This window comes from Chiloscyllium plagiosum, chromosome 37, assembly GCF_004010195.1.
Source record: "Chiloscyllium plagiosum isolate BGI_BamShark_2017 chromosome 37, ASM401019v2, whole genome shotgun sequence".
NCBI classification, from domain to species: domain Eukaryota; kingdom Metazoa; phylum Chordata; class Chondrichthyes; order Orectolobiformes; family Hemiscylliidae; genus Chiloscyllium; species Chiloscyllium plagiosum.
The window spans coordinates 27,670,074-27,691,342 of record NC_057746.1 but is presented as its reverse complement, the minus strand read 5'-3'; the positions used below and the strand labels follow the sequence as shown (position 1 = coordinate 27,691,342).

Here is a 21,269-nt window from a genome sequence, read left to right as displayed (position 1 = left end):
CTAAAATTCATGTACACTACATCCACTGCTCTACCCTCATCCACATGCTTGGTCACCTCCTCAAAGAATTCAATAAGACTTGTAAGGCAACACCTACCCTTCACAAATCCGTGTTCCTAATCAAGCAGTGGCTTTCAAGAAACTCATAAATCCTATCCCTCAGTACCCTTTCCATTTCTTTGCCTACCACCGAAGTAAGACTAACTGGCACTTGAGTGCTCATGGCCCAATCTAATTAATTAGAGACAAAAAAACTACTGCAGGTGCTCGAATCCAAGGTAGACAAGTGAGAGGCTGGAAGAACACAGCAAGCCAGGCAGCATCAGGAGGTGGAGCAGTCGACGTTTCGGGTATAACCCTTCTTAGGGACTTCATGACTCTAATAAATTCTCTGTATATACTTAAGACTGGATACTAAGAATTGATTCGACTGGGCTATTTGTCAGTATTTTTTTTTCAATGCTCAACTTTGAGAAACGAATGCGCAAGGATGTCCAGACTTGATTGCGTCAAATCACTTTGGAGCAAGGATACAGAAGACTCGTTCAATGAGTAATATTCAGCCTTCGACGAGAAAACGGGTGGAAGGTGAAATTGAGGGGCGCTGACCGGTAGGAAAGTTCAAAACGTTTGATAACTAAACGAAATCAATTAGAAATGATCTGATGGTGGCAAGATTTAACAAAAATTTGAAGACAGGCGACTAGAGAGATCGATGATGTAGGGCTTGAGTCAAGATTAGAGAGGTGCTGGAAAAGCACAGCAGGTCAGGCAGCATCCGAGGAGCAGGAAAATCGACGTTTCGGGCAAAAGCCCTTCACCACTTCCGCCTATGTAGGGCTTGACTCAGCCCATCGATGAGTTGCAAGCTAGTGAGTGAATCATTTTGTCACCAAAAAGATGACATTATTGAGTTTGCCGACAGCCTGTTCTTTATCGCCCAGACATTTAAGCCACGAATATGGCAGTGGTTTCACGTAAATTGGCCAAATCCTACATAGAACCGACACACTTGCAGAGCGTGGATGTGAAATCGACGGAGGGAAGTCTTGTTAGTTCCAGCGAAGAGCTGGAATTGGTTTGTATCATTTGTAACACCTTCCTCTCTCCCCTCCCACACCCGCCCCCCCCCCCCCCCCCCCGTCCCCAAGAGGTTTTGCTTTGATTAACCGCAAACACGTCCGAGTAATGCCTCAAGAAATGAAATTCAACTTTGATCATTATCTGAGCATGTTTCAATGGATGTTTAAAACGCAGTAGGTTCTTCCCTCAACTCGGTCATATTGTGGCTGCTGATATTCATCTTTAAATATATTGGGGGCCTTTTATTTGCGCTGGCACATCGGTTTACAGATTTACAGCCATCCCTCACCATCATCTCATTCCGATATGCAACACACGCGACGCAATTTGATCAGGCATCGGTGCAAACATTCTTGTTGTTTCTCGATGACGATCACTTCGTTTAAGTTTGTTGAGATAATTTGAAATGCAACCTACGAATTCCGCATGGACGCTTTTAAACATCCAGATTCTGGATCGGCATGTAAACAAAGTTTGCTATCTATTTCTAGACATCATTCAGCATCAACGTTTTAAAGTAAGTTTTGCTTTTTTTCTCAGCCAAGTGAAACGCACCGCGGCAGAGGTGTTGCTTTGATCAATCGCAAGCCCGTCAGAGTACCGCCACCTTCCGCCTGTGGAGCAGCATTACAGGCAGGAAGGACCCCGGGTTCTACCCAGTCCCTCTCTACAATCGAGCTTCTACTTGTTTCTTCTCTCCCCCTCCTTCTTTCCCCCAGCCCGACACAGCTCCTTGCTGATCTTTCAGTTCCTAGTTCTGATACAGGGTTTATTCCCGGAATGTTAACCTGGCTTCTCTCTCCACCTGTGACTGAGACTGACCCCCATCAGTTTACAGCTGGCAGGAGGCAGGGGGACGGGGTGAAATTATGGGATGGATCCCGTAGATTGTCAGCGGGGCGGAGCTTTTCCCGCCGTCATTCCCTCCCGGATGGAAGAAGGGAAAGACCCTCTCAGTGAAAGTGTGGAGATGGGACATGCTGTCAGCAATTTAAAATGACACCTGTCCACCCTCATGGTCCAGGAAAACCCCGATCTTCCGGGGATTCACACTCGGGGAGAGGGGTGTCAGTGAGGGGGAGGTGGCGGCTAAGTAAACACGTCCCTCATAACAGCTTCACAATCCAGAATCCGGTCGCAATTCTAAACTCCACTTTTCCTGTTCATAGACTTTCGGTGTTGAAGAAAATGTCGAGAGGCGGACCTTGAGCATTTTATTTGTGCCAGCGCAAATAAAAGGCCTCCAATATATTTAAAGATGAATATCAGCAGCCACAATATGACCGAGTTGAGGGAAGAACCTACTGCGTTTTAAACATTGGGGTTAAAACAATGACTGCAGATGCTGGGAACCAGATTCTGGATTCGTGGTGCTGGAAGAGCACAGCAGTTCAGGCAGCATCCAAGGAACTTCGAAATCGACGTTTCGGGCAAAAGCCCTTCATCAGGAATAAAGGCAGTGAGCCTGAAGCGTGGAGCCCACCCCCACCCTCCTCTAGCTTATCTCTCCACGCTCCAGGCTCACTGCCTTCATTCCTGATGAAGGGCTTTTGCCCGAAACGTCGATTTCGAAGCTCCTTGGATGCTGCCTGAACTGCTGTGCTCTTCCAGCACCACTAATCCGGACCTTGAGCATTAACCAGTTTATTACAAGATGCATCATGGGGGTATCCTCCGTCCGAACAGTGGCTCGATGGAATCCCGGAGTGTAGCAGAAAGTTACTACATTAGATAGAAATCAAGACAGGGCTTGAACACAGGCTGACCATTAATCCTCGCGTCAACACGATCCGAGGAGGTATCGAATCAGGGGTCAGCTCTCAGGGTCCGACCTAAAAGACGCTACGCATTCCACAAGTAAACAGGATTGAAAGTTATCACCTGACATTCTGTCTACAGAGATCCGTGACACATGCGGGACACATGTTCTTAATTAGAGGAACAACAGATATTAGCAATATATCGGAAAGAGAAACTGACTGACAAGGGGAGGCGCCTCTGAGCAATTAAGCTACACATACCAGCAATACGTCAAAGTGAGAGAGGATCTTAGCTATGTGCGAGACAGCCTCCCACAGCTACATGCCAAGTACTATTCTTCTGCTGGGTGAGGGACCCTCCAGCAAAATGGTTCCTTCACCAGGAGGGACGCCATAGTCCAGCAAATGGCGTCCACAATCACTCCTTTTTGTTTTCACAATCAAAGAAGCAGGTTAGGAGTTTCAACAAAAGGAAGGACGTAGCCAGAGCCAGTAGAGTTGTCTGGAGGAAAAGGTTTTGAATTAGACAGGTAGTCCTCAGAATCTGAGCTGTCAGCGCTGTTAGGGCTGGCAGTCCAGGACTCAGTGCCAGTGCAGGGGTTCGGACAGATAATGGGACGGAGGGTAGCAGCAGGGAGCCAAAGCGTGCACAACACGGCCTAATGAAACTAACAAGGACCGCGAAAAGAACAAAAACAATAAAGACAACAAGCTCCTGTTGGAGGGCACTGCCCCAGGACTCGAGCAACGAGCCCACCCAACTCGCCAAGTCCCATTTGGAGCTGGGTTCCCTCTAAGTTGGTGCTCTCTTGTATTTAGTTCCGTTCACCCACCTGAGTCTTTCTCTGATTCTGTCCGCTGTGCAGGTGGAAACTAACAAGACACGGGCGTTCCCATCTACGCTCCAAATTTCCCCAGCCCAGAATACCTGGCATACCTATGAATGTAAACTTTAAAAAGCTTTGGTTAACTTATGCAGATATTTCCCACTTGTCCACCACTGTTGCGACAGTATTCTCAATCGTTGGGATAGTTCCGATTCATTTCGTAACAATGTACTCGATTTATACCTTAAAATTCCATAAAATAAAGTTGTAGACAAGTGAAAGGGCCCACCAGGCAACGGAGTGGTTCGAGGAGCCTGCCATTTGACCCTGGGGGATTTTGCTGTCTTGGCTCCAGTGTACTGGAGCCTGCCTTTTCCCCTTTCCAGAGTCCCACCAGGAAAGGCTGCTCAGCAGTGGTCGTTGGGTATGCATCTGAGCTAGGTTCCGCCCCCAGTGGGTATGCTGATCTCAACATCTCCGGGGTTGGCACACAGGGTATAGAAATCACAAGGTTGCTGGACATATTCGGTCCAGATCACGTTGGCGACACCAGAAGGAACGCATTTCAAAGAATAGCATTAAACACACACCAGCAATACATCACAGTGAGAGAAGATCTAAGCTAAGTGCGAGACAGCCTCCCACAGCTACATGCCAAATCCTATTCTTCTGCTGGGTGAAGGACCCTCCAGCAAAATGATTCCTTAATCAGGAGGGAAGCCATAACCCAGAAAATTGGTTCTATATTCAGATTAGTCCCATGAGTCTTCTCCCCCACACCTCCACCTTCATCTTCCTGCGATGAATCCCTCTGGTCCCAAGAGACGTTCCCAGGATCCAAATCTCTCCAGGGAGTCAGGGAGCGGCTGCAGTTTGTGTTCGAGGTTCACAGTGGTCTGGTCCTCAGACAGGATGAGCGGGGATGCGCTGTGTTCCAGAGTCAGAGAGGCTGGACCTGGGAAAAAAAATCAAAATAACACATCAGTGATTTACTGACAGAGGTTACAAGCCTTTGAGATTGAAAGCGTTTAGGGTGGGGAGGAGACATTGTGCTGAGAATGAGAAAGACATCAAATGGAAATGTGGTTTTAAGTTTAGTTACGGAATATCTATATCATTGGCGACGTTAGTATTTAATGCACATTTCTACTTGCCCCGATAGGAATATGATCAGTTTTGGATGTAGATTTTGCCCGCTGAGCAAAACGTATAAATAGAAAGCAGGAATTTTCAGCATTGCTTCGCATGAGGCCCACTGAAGATGTTACCTAGTAAGGTAACTGTGAGAAACAGAGCTCACAATATAATACATTTCAGCCCGAGTCAAATTCTGAAGCAGCCAATTTTATTGAAACGTTCTTGCAAGAAGGGGTGACTGGCAAGTAGCCACACATCCAGACATTACTCCACAATTTATACAGTTTAATTCTCGGTACTTCCCCGTTTACCTCATTGGCCTTCAAACCTATCAATAATCCTTATTGTATTCTGCCCCTGCCCAGCTGCGCTCCGCCCTTGTTTATTTCTCCCCCTACTCCAAGCCGGGTGACCCTCACCCCTATCCCTTATTTGTAAGTTACTTTGCTCACTTCAGTGCTGACATGAGGGAAACGCGCTGAGCTTGGCATATCTTGATGTTCTTTTCACCTTATCTGTCTGTCTGTAACGTCTTCCATTGTTTGCAGGCACATTTCATTCCTATTTGCATATTTTAGCTAATGAAAAGTAACTATGTTTTTCTTCCACATAGTTTTCATTTCTGTGTTAGTTTTTATTTTTGCCTTACATAAGCAATCATTATTTCAGCTTTTGGCTGATACTGGTGTTAATAAACAATTATTAATTTGGCTGAAACAATTATATACTGATGTTAATAAACAATTATGGTTGCAGAAGTAACACTGTTTTTCCTATTTCCCACAGTAATGAAATATCTGGAAATGAACCTTGCAGCTCAGTGAACAAACCTAATCCAAAACCTCAACCTGAGCTACAAATCTTCTCAAAACTCGCTAAACTATATGATCAGCCACATCTAATTGAATGGCAGATCATATTCGATAGGCTGAATAGTCTTGCCCTGTTTCTATCACCTTGCTTCACTATCATTGGGTCAAAATGCAGGTAATCTCTCTCCAACAGTTCTGCAGGTTACCTACCCGACATAGACTGGAGCAGTTTAACAATGTGGATCATAATTACATTTTTACGGGCAATTTTATGTGATTATGAGTCAGTGGTATCCAAACTAGACCTGCCCTGTCCTCAGCTCTCAGAATGTCGCTATCCAATTACCGACCTCTTTGGTGCACATTTGTTACTAGCTGTTTACCAAACTCTGTCTTGAAGTTACTGATATCCTTAGCCATAACCACTTCACTCACTCCTGATACGATAGAACATCATAGAATCCCTACAGTGTGGAAACAGGCCGTTTAGCCCAACAAGTCTACACCGACACTCGGTAGAGAATCCCTCCCAGACCCATACCCTATCCCTATAACCTTGCATTTTTTTCCCATGGCTAATGCATCTAACCTGCACATCGATGAACATTATGGACATTTTTCCTGGGCGAATCCGCCTAACTTGCACATCATTGGACTGTGGGAGGAAAATGGAGCAACCGGCAGAAACCCACACAAGCACAAGGAGACTGTGCAAACTCCAAACAGACAGTCACTAAGGCTAGAATTGAACCGGGGTCTCTGGTGCTGTGAGGGACCCTCCACATAATTTAGTTAGTAGTGACTTATGCCTCACTGGCAAATACAACAGTGAGGAGACAAAATTTACGGGCACTACTTACTGTGATTGCCCAATAATGCATTCCAATTTCACTCCCCATCCCTATCCTGACAGGTATATGCCAGTCGCAAACTACTTATGAAAGATCCACACAGGACACAAAGCCTTCTATAAGAAATCTGGAGCTGTGCACACAGGGCCATCTACCTTCTATTGGAGCAGAAGCAGGCCATTCAGTCCAAGAGTCTGCTTCGCCCTTCAATGAGATCATGGCTGATTTCATAATCCTCAACTCGACTTTCCTGCATTTTCCTTATAACTCTTGATTCCCTTATAGATTAAATGTCTGTCTAACTCAGCCTTGAATCGACTTAAGTCCCAGCATTGACAGCCCTCTGTGGTAAAGAATTTCATGGGTTCTACAATGCGCTGCGAGAAGAAATTCCTCTACCTCTCTGCCTTATTCTGAGTTTGTGCCCTCTGGTTCTAACACTCCCACAATGGGAAACAACCTTTCCCCCATCTAACCTGTCAAGTCCTCTAAAAATCTTACATATTTCAATAATATCGCCTTTCAGACTTCTATATTCCAAAAAGTAAGGCCCAATTTATTCAATCTCTCCTCCTAAGAGAGTCCCAGCATATCTAATGTCAACTCCATGAGGTTCCTCCGGACAGACTCCAGTGACAATGTATGGGTCCCCAGACATGGGGACCCCGAACTGTTCAGTATTCCAGAGAATACTGCCTTCTGTATGAATGCTAGTCTTTTTGTCTGGACGTTAAGCAGCGTTTGTGTGCAGCACAGGAGGAAAGTCCTGGTGAGTTGGGCACGGCTAACCTTTACACAGTCCAGTGGAATTTATTGACATGAATTTCAAAAGGGAGCAAAGTTTATCCCGTCTCTCACAATCAATTCTGTATACAAGGCCCAAAGACGTAAAGTTGTCTTGGAATTCAAACCGAATAATGGATCAAAGGTCCATAACCATTTCACGTGCAAATGAATTACAAACTATACCCACCTTCTGGTCAGATAAAAAAGCCAGGGCCTGAGACTGGAGGTAAAGAAAACAGGCGGTGATTGATGTTTAGTCTTCTGGACAAAGTCAGAAGTCGCACGACACCAGGTTATAATCCAACAGGTTTATGTGCAATCGCAAGCTTTCGATCTGCTGCCCCTTCGTCAGGTGATTTCAAATAAACCTGTTGGATAATAAGGCCTTTGACTTCTGACTTTGTCCACCCCAGACCAACACCGACACCTCCCAACATAGTGTTCTGGAATCTGGATTTATCACAAGGGCTTGTATTATGTAGTTGTTCAGAAGACCCCAGTCTCAACAGAAATTCCGCTGCATCATCTCCTCAGAACAAACAACCCTTCGTCTCCGGTGGGAGGTATCATCTGCGGTTCAGTGGCAGTACTCTTACTGTTGAGTCAGGTCTTGGGATCAAATGCCATTTCAAAGACCTGGACATTATCGCCTTCATATTTACTGTGTCGCCGAACCCCGGAAGGGCTGCAATGTGAGGGATTACGTTTTTCATACAAGGCGTTAAAACCGAAGTCTAGTCTAATCACTCAGACAGGAGCTAATTATGCTATGACATAATTCCAACATTAAATTGGAAATCTCTTTGCAGAGTCTTGATTTAGACTCCTCGCTCAGTTTCAAACCAGCTGCTCTTGTCTAAGCTCAAAACGCCAGCAGCGCCGGTTCAAATCCTGCATCGACTGCAGTTATCATGAAGGACCGTCGTTCTCAACCTCCCCGTTCATCTGAAACATTGTGATCCTCAGGTACCAGTACCAGTAGCAATCTCTGTAATCGGACAGGGACACTATAGCGTCGTTTCAGAAACGTTTAATGATTTTGAAAGTTTCTTGAGATACTCTGAAAGCAACAGTATAACTATTATCTTGGTGTATGGCATTCTGTGTTTCCCTGTGGTCTAAGACAGTAATAAATACAGTTCCATTTAAGAATCTGGATTTTGAACCACTGCCAATATTTCGTGGACTTTCACTCTTTAGGTCAAGAATGAATTCCCGTTACTCAGAGATCTCAGGGAAGAAAAGGAAAGGATTGTAGAACCAATGGAGAACAACCTTCAAGAGATTCAGGAAAAATTAAATTCAATTGAGAAGGAACTCTCAAAGTTGCAGAAACCGATAAAAGAAGAAGACAGCGAGAAATTTATGAAGGTGAGGGAAGATAATTCGGTTAGTTCAGTGAAAAATGATGCCGTGGCAAAATAACCGAAAATAACTTTGACACCCATGAAGGGTTGGTTGTAGATTAGATTCGGAATTAAACTGTATCTCCTACGGTATGTGAGAGTAATTTTTTTAGCAGACTGAATTGATTTGCAATTTATTTTGTCTGACGACTGTCCGTTACTTCTGAGAATAGCTTGACAGTTCCCTGAAAATTTTCATCTGCCCTGTGTCTGATTATTTCAGCCTAGGCGAAAGTGCGTACTGCAGACGCTGGAGATCAGAGTCAAGATTAGAATTGTGCTGGTAAAACACAGCAGGTCAGGGCAGTATCCGAGGAGCAGGAAAATCCACGTTTCGGGCAAAAGCCCTTCATCAGGAATTCCGATTTTCCTGCTCCTCGAATGCTGCCTGACCTGCTTTGCTTGCTGTGGTTCTGTTCGCCGAGCTGGAAGTTTTTGTTGCAAACGTTTCGTCCCCTGTCTAGGTGACATCCTCAGTGCTTGGGAGCCTCCTGTGAAGCGCTTCAAGCACCCGAGCTACAAATCTTCACCCAAACTACTTTGCTTTTCCAGCACCACTCTAATCTATTTCTCTAGCCTGTCGACATCTTGCTGAAGTCTATCACAATCAACCTCACTGCGTTTTATTTCTTTCAGAAGACAGCTTGTCAGAAGAGAAGGTAAGCACGGCATGCTCTTTTCTGACTTATTTTATCAAACTGAGTTTCAGTAAAGTTTGTGGCAGTCAGTCGATTTTTTTTGTTGGGTCACGACGGAAAATTTTAGTTATCCACAATGCTGGGATTCATGCATGAGTTTAGTTTTAAAATAACTTTAATTGCAATGAGTAAATATTGCATTTCATGTAACAATCTACTTTACGATATTAAATGATAAGTTAATAAGGAAGTCATTAATTGAGTGCCAAAATATGGTATATTGAGTATAATATGGAGCAAAAGTGTCCTAGTTTATTTGAGGTGGAAGTCAGCATTTCTAAACAGAGAGATCGCAGAATTTAAGTCTTAGAGTCATCGGGATATACAGCACAGAAACAGACCCTTTGGTCGAACTCGTCCAAGCTGAACAGATATCCGAAATTAATTTGGTCCCACTTGCCAGCATTTAGCACATATCCCTCTGAACTGTTCCTATTTACATACCTATCTTGATGCCTTTTAAATATAATAATCGTACCAGCCTCCACCACTTCCTCTGGCAGCTCATTCCATAGAAGCACCACGCTCTGCGTGAAAAAAGTTGCCACTTAGATCTCAATTATGTCTTTTCTGTCTCACTTTAAAAGCTATGCCCTCTAGTTTTGGACTCCCCTCCTACTGGGCAAAGATCTTGTCTATTTACCCTATTCATGCCCCTCATGATTTTAAATACCTCTGAAAGGTCACGGCTCAGCCTCCAAAGCTCCAGGGCAAATATCACAGTCTTTTCAGCCTGTCCCCATAGTTCAAACCCTCAAATCCTGGCAACATCCATGTAAACTGAGTCCAGTTACTAGTGCTGTACCGCAAGAGTTGGTGTTGGGTCCACTGCTGTTCGCTATTTTTATTAAAGGCCTGGATGAGTGCGTAGTAGGGTGGGTTAGTAAATTTGCAGATGACACTAAGGTCGGTGGAATTGTGGATAGTGACGAAGGATGTTGTAGATTACAGAGAGACATAGATAAGCTGCAGAGCTGGGCAGAGAGGTGGCAAATGGAGTTTAATGTGGACAAGTATGAGACAATTCACTTTGGTCGGAGTAACCAGAAGGCAAAGTACTGGGCTAATGGTAAGATTCTTGGTAGTGTGGATGAGCAGAGAGATCTCGGTGTCCAGGTACACAGATCCTTGAAAGTTGCCACCCAGGTTGACAGGGTTGTTAAGAAGGCATACAGTGTTTTAGCTTTTATTAATAGAGGGATCAAGTTCTGGAACCATGAGGTTATGCTACAGCTGTACAAAACTCTGGTGCGGCTGCACTTGGACTATTGTGTACAGTTCTGGACACATTCTAAGAAGGCTGTGGAAGCTTTGGAAAGGATGCAGAGGAGATTTACCAGGATGTTGCCTGGTATGGAGGGAAGGTCGTATGAGGAAAGGCTGAGGGACTTGAGGCTATTTTCGTTGGAGAGAAGAAGGTTGACAGATGACTTAATAGAGACGTATAAGATAATCAGAGGGTTAGATAGGGTGGACAGTGAGAGCCTTTTTCCTCGAATGGTGATAGACAGATTGAGGGGACATATCTTTAAGTTGAAGGGTGATAGATCAAGGACAGATGAAAGAGCTGATTTCTTTACTCATATTATAGTCGGGGCATGGAATGCCCTGCCTGCAACAGTAGTAGACTTGCGAACCTTAAAGGCATTTAAATGGTGATTGGATAAACATATGGTTGAAAAATGGAATAATTTAAGTTGGATGGGCTTCAGACTGATTTCACAGGTCGGCGCAACACTGAGGGCTGAAGGGCCTGTCATGCACTGTAATGCTCTATGTTCAATATTATCTCAAGTACATGGTATATCATCTCTTCCCTATGTTCTCTGTTGAGGCATTCAAGTTAGATTCCTTCGTTTGATATGTTGTAGCTCTCTTCCTTTCTGTAGCAGCCAGCATCCCTCTCACACCACACTCTTTACCATCACCATCATCTGTGGGTGGGGGTTACCTTTTGTTATTTGAGCATGAGATGTCAGCATCATTGGCTACACCAGCAATTATTGCCTATCACGATTCAAGCTTGAGAAGGTACAGGTGAGTTTCCTCTTTAAACTGCTTGTATGCATGGGGTACAAGATCATCCACAGTGTTGTTTGGTGGGGAGATCTATAATTCTAACTCAGCTACAGTAAGGGAATAGTTTATATCTTAGAGGTGAACTTTTACATGATGTTTCTCATATATCTTTTATCCTAGACGTTCGAGGTGGTACAGGTTGTGTGTTTGGAAGACATTCTAGGATTCTACGATTGTAGTTGTGTTCCTACAGTGCATCTTACAGCTGGTGCACTGATTTCTCCTGAGTCCCCAGAAAAACTGTGCTAACTAGTGCTCTGCAGATCGACTCTCTCCCAGAGAGCAGAAATACTGGAAAATTTTTATCATCTTCCCACACTCACTGCATTGCCCTGTTTAGTCCTCTATCCTCCTGCTCCATTCCTTCTAGAGACTGTGTCACCAGTCAATGAGGAGAAAGTGAGGTCTGCAGATGCTGGAGATCAGAGCTGAAAATGTGTTGCTAGAAAAGCGCAGCAGGTCAGGCAGCATCCAGGGAACAGGAGAATTAACGTTTCGGGCATAAGCCCTTCTTCAGGAATGCACTATTTTCCACCACACCACCTCTCTTGAAACCCTCTGACTTTTTGTCACTTGCCCTTCCAATCCTGTATTTTCCCTTCTTTCACATGAACCTCTCTCCCTCCCATTCTTCTCGTGTCCTTCCATAACCTACTCAAACATCCTAATGTATCAGAGAGTCTCTTCACTGTAAAGCGCCCCTTCAAAGCCCCTCGTCCCTATTCCCTCCCTGACCAATCACCCTTTTTCCCTCTACAGCTACTTACACAAATCATTTCTATCATTCTCTATAATCACCGACTATTTTGACTTTTCGCCAGCTCCAGCCAGACTGACCTTGGATCCGAACATAGCTAATCCCCTGCTCATCCTGTCTGAGGACCAGACCAGTGTGAGATTCGGAGACAAATGGCAGCCATATTCTCAAACCCAGAAGACGGTTGCTAAGTGTGCCTGCATCTTGAAAATGGAGGGACTCATGCCAGGGAGGCATTGCTGGGAGGTAAAGGTGGAGAACAAAACTGAATGCATTGTGGGAGTGGCCCAAGAGTCTGTGAACAGGGAAGAGGTGATGAATCTGAGCCCTAAGACAGTTTATTGGGCAGTTGGGTTAAATCCTGGAAATGCTTATTTTGCTGCCAGCTCCCCAAGATCTAAACGCCTTGCCCAGGTATAAATCCACAGAAGATCAGGGTTTTTGTGGACTATGACGGTGGACAGGTATCATTTTACAATGTAGACAACATGTCCCATCTCTACACTTACACCCACACTTTCACTGAGAGGATCTTTCCCTTCTTTAATCCAGGACTGAATGAGGATGGAAAGAACTCTGCACCGCTGACAATCTGCTGGATAAAAAATCATTAAGCACCCATATTTTTACATAATTGAATGATCCACTGAGACAGGATTAATGATTGAGATAAGTGTTTGTACAAATTAATTGATTGGGTTTGATGACAAGAACTATGAACAAGAGTGGGCCATGAAGCCTATTCTATCAATCAGCTCAATTTTCATGTTCCTGGGTTCCCTTGGAGGCCAATAATCTGTCTATCTTATGCTCATTGACCAAAAGGGCATGTACATGCAAAGTGGGACAGACACTTGCAAAGATTTGTAACTGAGTGGGGTACTCATTTAAGCCTTAAATAATCAGCCACTTCTGTCGTCTGCGTTTTAGACTTTTTCGATAAGAGGAAACAACCATTCATGTCTATCCTGTCACACGCCCACATCCTTCAGAATTTTCCCTATTTCAGTTAGATACTCCCTCGTTCCTTTAAACTCCAAATATTATTGGCCCAATTTGCTCAGCCTGCCAGCATAGGACAGCATAGTACATTCCTAATGAAGGGCTTTTGCCCAAAATGTCGATTTTCCTGCTGATTCCTGAAGGGCCTTTGCCTGAAACGTCAATTTGCCTGCTCCTCGGATGCTGCCTGAACTGCTGTGCTTTTCCAGCACCATTCTAATCTAGAATCTGGTTTCCAGCATCTGCAGTCATTGTTTTTACCTAGCACAGGACAACCCTTATATCCCAGAAAGGAATCTGTACCATCAATTGCATCACTGAACTATTTCTCACACTAATTTGTTTTTTCAAAACTATATCTGTGGCTGTTGACAGTCTGAGCCATGAATTGACCATTTTATATGCTACCATTTCAATTGTTAAGAATCTTGAATTCAGTGTAATATTTATATATTTGCCTTGTATTGTGGAAAATAATCACAGTTTAATTAATATTATGGATTAAATAAGAAACTAAGCAAGGGAGGGCAGCAGGTTTTAGCATGTTTCTATATTGGGTTGATTAAATATTCCAAGAAACAGCTAGTCCTCTGCTGCAGGTTTGATTCTCTTCTTCACTGTTAATAGAAACAAAAAATATTTAACAGCAGTCAATAAAACAAACACTTCAATTTACTATTCAATGTTGCTCAGTTACTTTTAAGAATATGTTGCGCCTCTGCTCCCTGGAAATTCACTTGAAATTGAGAAACTACAAAATGGTGATATATGGCAGATGGATAACAGCTTACAAATCAGAGAAATAAGTGACATTGCAGCCCAAAAGCCTGGAAAACAATAGTAACATGTTGAATGATTCCGATCTGCAAAAAATTTTAAGAAAAAGTTTCAAGAACGCACATAAACTAATGAAAATAAAAAGATGTAAAGCTAATACCAAGGGTTGAGCCATTCACACTGGATAAAACAAACACAGGTTGAGTGGTCAGACTGGTACTTAATATCAACAGTGAACCATTGGGGATCTGTGACTGGAAGATTTACAAAGAGACACAAGGTCAGCAAGAAACAGATATAAGTGCTGGTGAAACGCAACAGGGAATGCACTGATGACAGGAAGAGTCGAGTCATAGAGCCGTAGAGATGTACAGCATGGAAACCGACCCTTCAGTCCAACTCATCCATGCTGACCAGATATCCTAAATTAATCTAGTCCCATTTGCCAGCACTTGGCCCCATATCCCTCTAAACCCTCTCTATTCATATACCCACTCAGATGCCTTTTAAACATTTTAATTGTACTAGCCCTCACCACTCCCTCTGGCAGCTCATTCCATATACACATCACCCTCTGTGTGAAAAGGCTGCCCCTCTAGGTTCGTTTTAAATCTTTCCCCTCTCACCTATGCCCTCGTTTTGGACTCTCCCACCTCAGGGAAAAGACCTTGTCTATTTACACTATCCATGTCCCTGTTGTTAATTAATCTTGATCATTAAGATTATAAGGTTGTCTTGTTGACTCTGCACCAATTTGGTTCAGGTAGTAATCCAGAGATTATTGCCTTTTTAGTTCAGCCCATGGCTGCTCATATTCTCTCAGCAGAACCTCTTCCTAGTTATGATCCAGACAACTGGATCTTTCTCCTCCCACTCCAAATTCCTCTGCAGATAAAAGCATTCAAACCTTCCATTGCATTCCACTATACAGCTAGATTCTGTCTGATTTCTACCTCACATATACCCGTTTTTGCTCTACATCACATGTTGATAATAAAGTGATTCTGAATGTGGTTTGACAACTATAATCCATGGCTGATCTGTGACATATTGCTTTTGTGTATCTTGAGATGGCAACAAAAAATTTGGCATCTGTTGGCTAGTGGGTTATGAGATCAGAAATACAAGCAGTAGAAGCCTTTTGATGATAATCAAAGTGAGAAACTTTCACAAAATGTAACATTGGGAAAAGGCCAGGATTAGCAAAGGATGTAAATGTATTAATTTTTGAATTAAATACAATCAGAGTGGAGTTTAAAAAACAAAATTACCATGAGCAAGGTGAATACATTCTGTTCATTCAATTCCATCTCTAGCTCAGGGTCAAGGGATAGTTCAGCACAGAAGCAGCCCAATTTTCCCTGTGCTGGTTCTTTGGAAGAGCTAATTTATTCCCACACAAACCTTCCTCCTCACCTCCCCGAAAGCTCGTTCTTTTCAAGTACAATGCAATTGTCTTACAATTATGATGCAAGTGTATGAATGTTTAACACATTGGTTACAAACTGCTTTTTCTTTTGTCCAGTATTTTAATGAAGATATTATTTCATTTAAAATAAGCAGTTTCCATTAAAATATGGGTAAAGGAATTTTGAATGACTCGGGTTAAGTTATTTCTATGTTATTTTCACCCAATGCAATTACAGGGTCAAGGGATTCAATGTCGAGCAGCCACTCACCAGTCTGACCCATTTTGCAAAACACAAACTGAATTTTTAAAAAAAAAGTTTGATTTTGTAAAAGCCTTTCGCCGCAACAAAATAACACATCTGGTGTATTTCAAAATTTGGTTCAGACTTGGGAGAAAATACAAGAGTAAATTACTAAGAAACAAGAGGAGCACATCATTTCAGCCTTCTCTGGTGGGGGTTTCCATACACAGCTTGAGAACAACATGCAGGATTTCCAGTTTTCTTTAACAAAATACCAAGATTTAATCTCTCTTTCTGGATTTCTTATGCTTGTGCTTTTTATGCTTTTTCTTCTTGTGTGATCGTTGAGTTTTTTCCGAATGTTTATGTGCCTTGGGGGCTGAGCGGTCCTCCTCACTGCTCGAGTCTGACGATTCAGCAGAATTAGAATCAGAGGAAGACAGCTTGCCTTTACTTTTCTTCTGCTTCTTTACTTTATCCTGTAGAAGATCAAACCTTTAGTTGCACCAATATTTCGAAAATAGTTGCCTTTCAGAAAACAGAGACTGTATGTTGCTAAAACTGGGCTACGGTTATTTTGTCCTTTGAAATACATCAGCAGGTCATAACTCTCCTGGTTCGAGGTTTGACAAACTAAACCATTTTGCTGCAGTAACTGGTCACTGAACTGCCCTAGAAATAATATTGCTTTCCTGGAATTAAACTACACTTGTTTCTGCACTCGACTCTAGTGCTTAAACAAGAAGACTTACTTCTCGTAGATTCTTCTGAACTGAAAATAAAGCTATTGGCCTGACTTGTTTCATGACTTGCCATAAACTCAATAATATAAATACTTCCTCAAAAAGCAGTGGAGAAACTCAGCAGTTCTGGCAGCATTCATAGAGTGAAACAGAGGTAATGTTTAGGTCACTGGACTCAAAACATTAACTCTGTTTCGATCTCTCTCTCTCTCTAGATACTGCCAGATCTGCGGTGTTTCTCTTGCATGTTTTGTTTCAGACTTCCAGCATCTGTAGTTCTTTGTTTTTATATTAGTAAGAATGTTTTTCTATTAACACGATTGGAATTAGCAGTCACTGCAATTGACAAATTCTGGACTAAGTCAATATCCCAGAATGATTTGGATGTGAACACAGGAGGTATGGTTAGTAGGTTTGCAGGTGACACTAAAATTGAGGTGTGGTGGACAACGAGAAAGGTTACATCAGAGAATAATGGGGCCTTGATCAGATGGGCCAATGGATCAGGAGTAACAGATGGAGATTAATTTAGACAAATGTGAGGTGCTGCATTTTGGAAAGGCAAATCAGGGCAAGACTTATGCACATAATGGTAAGGCCCTGGGGAGTGTTGCTGAACAAAGAGGCTTGTGGAATGCAGGCGCACAGTTCCTTGAAAGTAGAGTCCCAGGTAGAGAGGATAGTGAAGAAAGCGTTTGGTATGCTTGCCTTTGTTGGTCAGTGCATTGAGTATAGGAGGTGGGAGTTCATGTTGTAGCTGTACAGGACATTGGTGAGGCCATTTTTGGAAAACTGCGTGCAATTCTGGTCTCCCTACTATAGGAAGAATGCTGTGAAACTTGGAAGGGTTCAGAAAAGATTTACAAAGATGTGGCCAGGTTTGGAGGATTGGGCTATGGAGAGATGCTGAATAGGCTGGGATTGTTTTCCCCGGAGCGTCGGAGGCTGCGGAGTGATTTTAAAATCATGAGGGGTGTGGATAGGGTAAATAGGCAAGGTCTTTTCCCCAGGGTAAGAGAGTCCAAAACTAGAAGGCATTAGTTTAAGCTGAAAGGGGAAAGATTTAAAAGGGACCTAAGGGGCAATTTTTTCACACAGAAGGTGGTGCATGTATGGAACAAGCTGCCAGAGGAAATGGTGGAGGCTGGTCCAATAACAACATTTAAAAGGCATCTGGATTGGTATATGAATAGGAAGGGTTTACAGGGATATGTCCCAAATGCTGCCAAATGGGACTAGATGAAGTTAGGATATCTGGTCAGCATGGATGAGTTGGACCATGCTCAACAGCTCTATGACTCTATGATTTCCTGACCATTTCTTGTGTAAAAATGCACTTCACAGAAATAACTAAAATTCATCTGTTTCTACTTTGAATTCTAAATTGTACACACACACACACACACACACACACACACGTAAAATACACATTTTTCATCACACTCTCCATTTATTTTATTCTAAACTTAAACTGGTTTCCTATAATCCTATGACTGTTGAATTCAGTTTTATAGATCCCTATGGAGATAGTGAGGTCTACAGATGTTGGAAAGTCAGACTCAATAAAATATGGAGTTGGAAAAAGCACAGCAGGTCACGCAGCAGAGGAGCAGGAGAGTTGACATTTCAGATTGAGACCCCTCATCAGGACTGGTGAGGGGGGAGAGGGGCTGAGAAATAAACAGAGGAAGGGGATGGGGCTAGGGGAAAGGTAGGCTGGATGGCGATAGGTGGATGCAGGTGATTGTGATTGGTCAGTGGGAAGGTTGGAATGGATAGCTAGGAAGGAAGATGATCCTACTAGGTCTTACTAATTGCTGTCCAATTCATGTACTGGAAAGTGGATCACATCAAGAAAGGACTGAACTGAATGATCATACGTCTGCAGTCAAAAAAAAACCTGACAATGGTCACTGACTGTCATTTCCTGTAAACAACTTCTTAAACAACTACTGATAAACACTGCAGAACTACATTTTTGCATTTTGATTCTTCAAGAGGACTGTAGTTTGAATTTTTCAATGTGAGTCTGCTCCTTAATTGAAGTACTGCATTCATTCCAATGTTGCAGAATGTATGTGACTCACCTTGCCAGTCTGCAGAAATATCAAATCAATGGGTTTCCTCAAGAATCAGTTCTACCACCAACCCTTTTTAGTTCACATACATAATTTTCTCCTGACTGGATTGTGGAATTTCGCCTGTGCTGAGGCCAATGACTTTACTGTCAAAATATTCATTCAAATCAGTGAGTTGCCCACCTTGTAACTCACATCGATGAGTGATGTGAAACTTGATGCAAAATACTGGCTGAAACAACATTTTCAATAAAGTACAGCTCAAACATAATTTTCCCAATGTTACAGCACCTCATGAATCTTTATTTTTCTATACCTTAAATGGTCAACATCATAAAGAGCACAGTCTAAAGAGTGCATCACCCATGCCTGGCCATAGCCTACAATTAAGGAATCAATTTATTACATTACATTATTAATTCTTTCTGATTTGTAGCAATCATTAACCTGGACAACAAACAATCCTTGATTACATTCACTAATTCACTTCAATGGCAAGAATAGTGGTCAAAAGATGTTGACCAAGCCTTGAATACTTTCCAAACCTGGGAATTCTACCACTTACAAACAGAAGGGCAGAAGCATGGGAACACCACAATTTGCAAGTTCCTCTCTAAGCCACACACCATCCTGATTTGGGATAACATCACCATTCCTGCACTGTTGCTGGGTTGAATCCTTGAACTCCCTCCCTAACTGCAATGTGCATACTTCCACCACAGGGATTGCAGTGTTTCAAAGCAGTTCGTCACCACTTTCCCATGAAGCAATTAGTGTTGGGCAATAAATCCTGACTTTTCTAAGGATGTACACATCCCAAACAAGAATAAGCTCAACATCATTTCTGACCCAATGGACCATGAACAAGGCCTTACTTGGCCAGGTCATCCTTCTAAACTGCATCTGAACAGGGCAGAGATAAAACACATCAAAGCTTCACCAGTTTTATGACACCAGCAACAAATATCCTGGCAATCAAACATAAACCTGATGAGACCGCATGTCATTGAATCATGTCCATTAACTAAACTATCTGATGTTTTGCATGCAAGTGAGCACAGCTCTCTCAGATAGTTGGAATTATAGACTGAATATGCATTCGCTAAATAAATGAGTACCTTCTTTTTCTTCTTTGGAGGCTGAAATTCAGGCTGGCTGGAGCTGTCAGCTGGTTCCACCTCATCATCAGGAACGAGACTGTACTTAACACCACCAGGCTGCATGAAGCAGTCTTTCGCAAAATGTCCTAGCAAAGGAAACAAAGTTAGCCTAAGGTCCTTCTGAAATTGTCAGGCATTTTCGTTAAACACAAAACATTTCGTTCAACACAGGAGAAAAGAAATGTGACTTAAATAAGTGAAAGTTAATTCAAACTCAATTGCATCAGACTAATTTATCACAGAGACCATCAACACTGGGTCCAAACCTGCCTTTAAGCATGTATTCCCTTGGAGTGTGCTGTGGTGAGGCAGGTTGGATGGGAAATGCATCACTCAATCGTCAGCTAGAATAATCTAACAAAATTTCCACTTCTTAGCTTGGTAACAGTGAGCTTTCCACTGCATAACAGCATGTGCCAGGCAACAGGACCTTGTGGTCTGACCAGCTTACAACCCCATTCTTACGATGCGTGCTGCCATCAAATGAGAATTTTTAGGTCTTATTTCTTCTGGACCAGTAATCCTAAGGTCAGGATAATGACCTTTCATTCAAATCTAAGCACACTGCAGCTCATGGAATTTAAATTCAATTACTAGACAGGACCATGATAATTATCAGGGATTGTTGTAAAAGCCCATCTCATGCAATACTGTCTTTTGGGAAGGAATCTGCCATCAATATGACAGGCTTACATGTGACACTGGCTCCACAGCCTGTAGCTGACTGCCAATCTCTCTCTGAAATAGCCTAGCAAGACACTCAGCTCAGAGGTATTACTCATGAGGAACGGGAAACAAATCCTGGAATTGCACAGGCATTCACATTCCATGAAAGAACAAGAAAACAAAACCATCAGCACAAAGACAAATTGCTCTGCACCTATATAAAAGGATAAAGCTGAGTTAAAAAGTTCCAAAAGTTAAAGTTCTAAATTGGAGTAAGGCTAATTTTGACGATATTAGGCAAATAAATATGTACTTTATTGAAGATGATGTTTCAGCCAGTATTTTGCATATCACTCATCGATGTGAGTTCCAGGATGGACAACTCACTAATATGAGTGAATATTTTGACAGTAAAGTCATTGTCCTCAGCACAGGCGAACTTCTACAATCCAGTCAGGAGAAAATTGTGTATTGAACTAAAAAGAGTTGGTGGTGGAACTTGATCTTGAGGAAACCAATTGATTATTTCAAAAATTTATCAGGAGAGGCTATTCGCAGGTAAAGCGATGGTCGGAAAGTGGGAGATCTCCAAAAATGAGGTAGCGAGAGTCCAGAGGCACTATAGCCCAGTTAGTGTGAAAAGCAAGGCTGGTAGGTATAGGGAATGCTGAATGACTAGAGAAATTGAGGCTCTGGGAAAGAAAAAGAAGGCAGTATATGGTAGGTATAGACAACTGGGATCAAGCAAATCCCTCAAGGACTTTTACACTTAATAGTATGGGCCTGGGGAGTTGCTGAGAAAAGAGACCTTGCGGTTCTCAGTGGACTCGCAGGTAGACAAGCTACTGAAGACGACATTTGGTATGCTTGCCTTTATTGGTCGGTACATTGAATACAAGAATTGGGATGTCATGTTGTGGCAGTACAGGATACAGTGGAACTTCAATTATCCGAATATCAATTATCGGAATAATTGGGAGTGGAGGCGGACTGGG

At 42.8% G+C, this 21,269-nt stretch overlaps 1 protein-coding gene across 2 annotated transcripts in view; it reads right to left on the bottom strand.

The window, feature by feature from the left end:
• Positions 1 to 15,514: 15,514 nt before the first annotated feature.
• The window catches only part of zcchc17 (zinc finger, CCHC domain containing 17), a 15,069-nt gene continuing 9,314 nt past the window's right edge, over positions 15,515 to 21,269 (bottom strand). The window contains exons 7-8 of one of the 2 annotated variants that reach the window (XM_043678239.1): positions 19,567 to 19,694; positions 15,515 to 16,106 (exon numbers count right to left, since the gene is read on the bottom strand). In XM_043678239.1, the coding sequence (XP_043534174.1) occupies positions 15,909 to 16,106; positions 19,567 to 19,694 (326 nt within the window). In that variant the 3' untranslated portion in view covers positions 15,515 to 15,908. The remainder of the gene's footprint in view (positions 16,107 to 19,566; positions 19,695 to 21,269) is intronic. The other variant, XM_043678240.1, reaches the window with a different exon arrangement.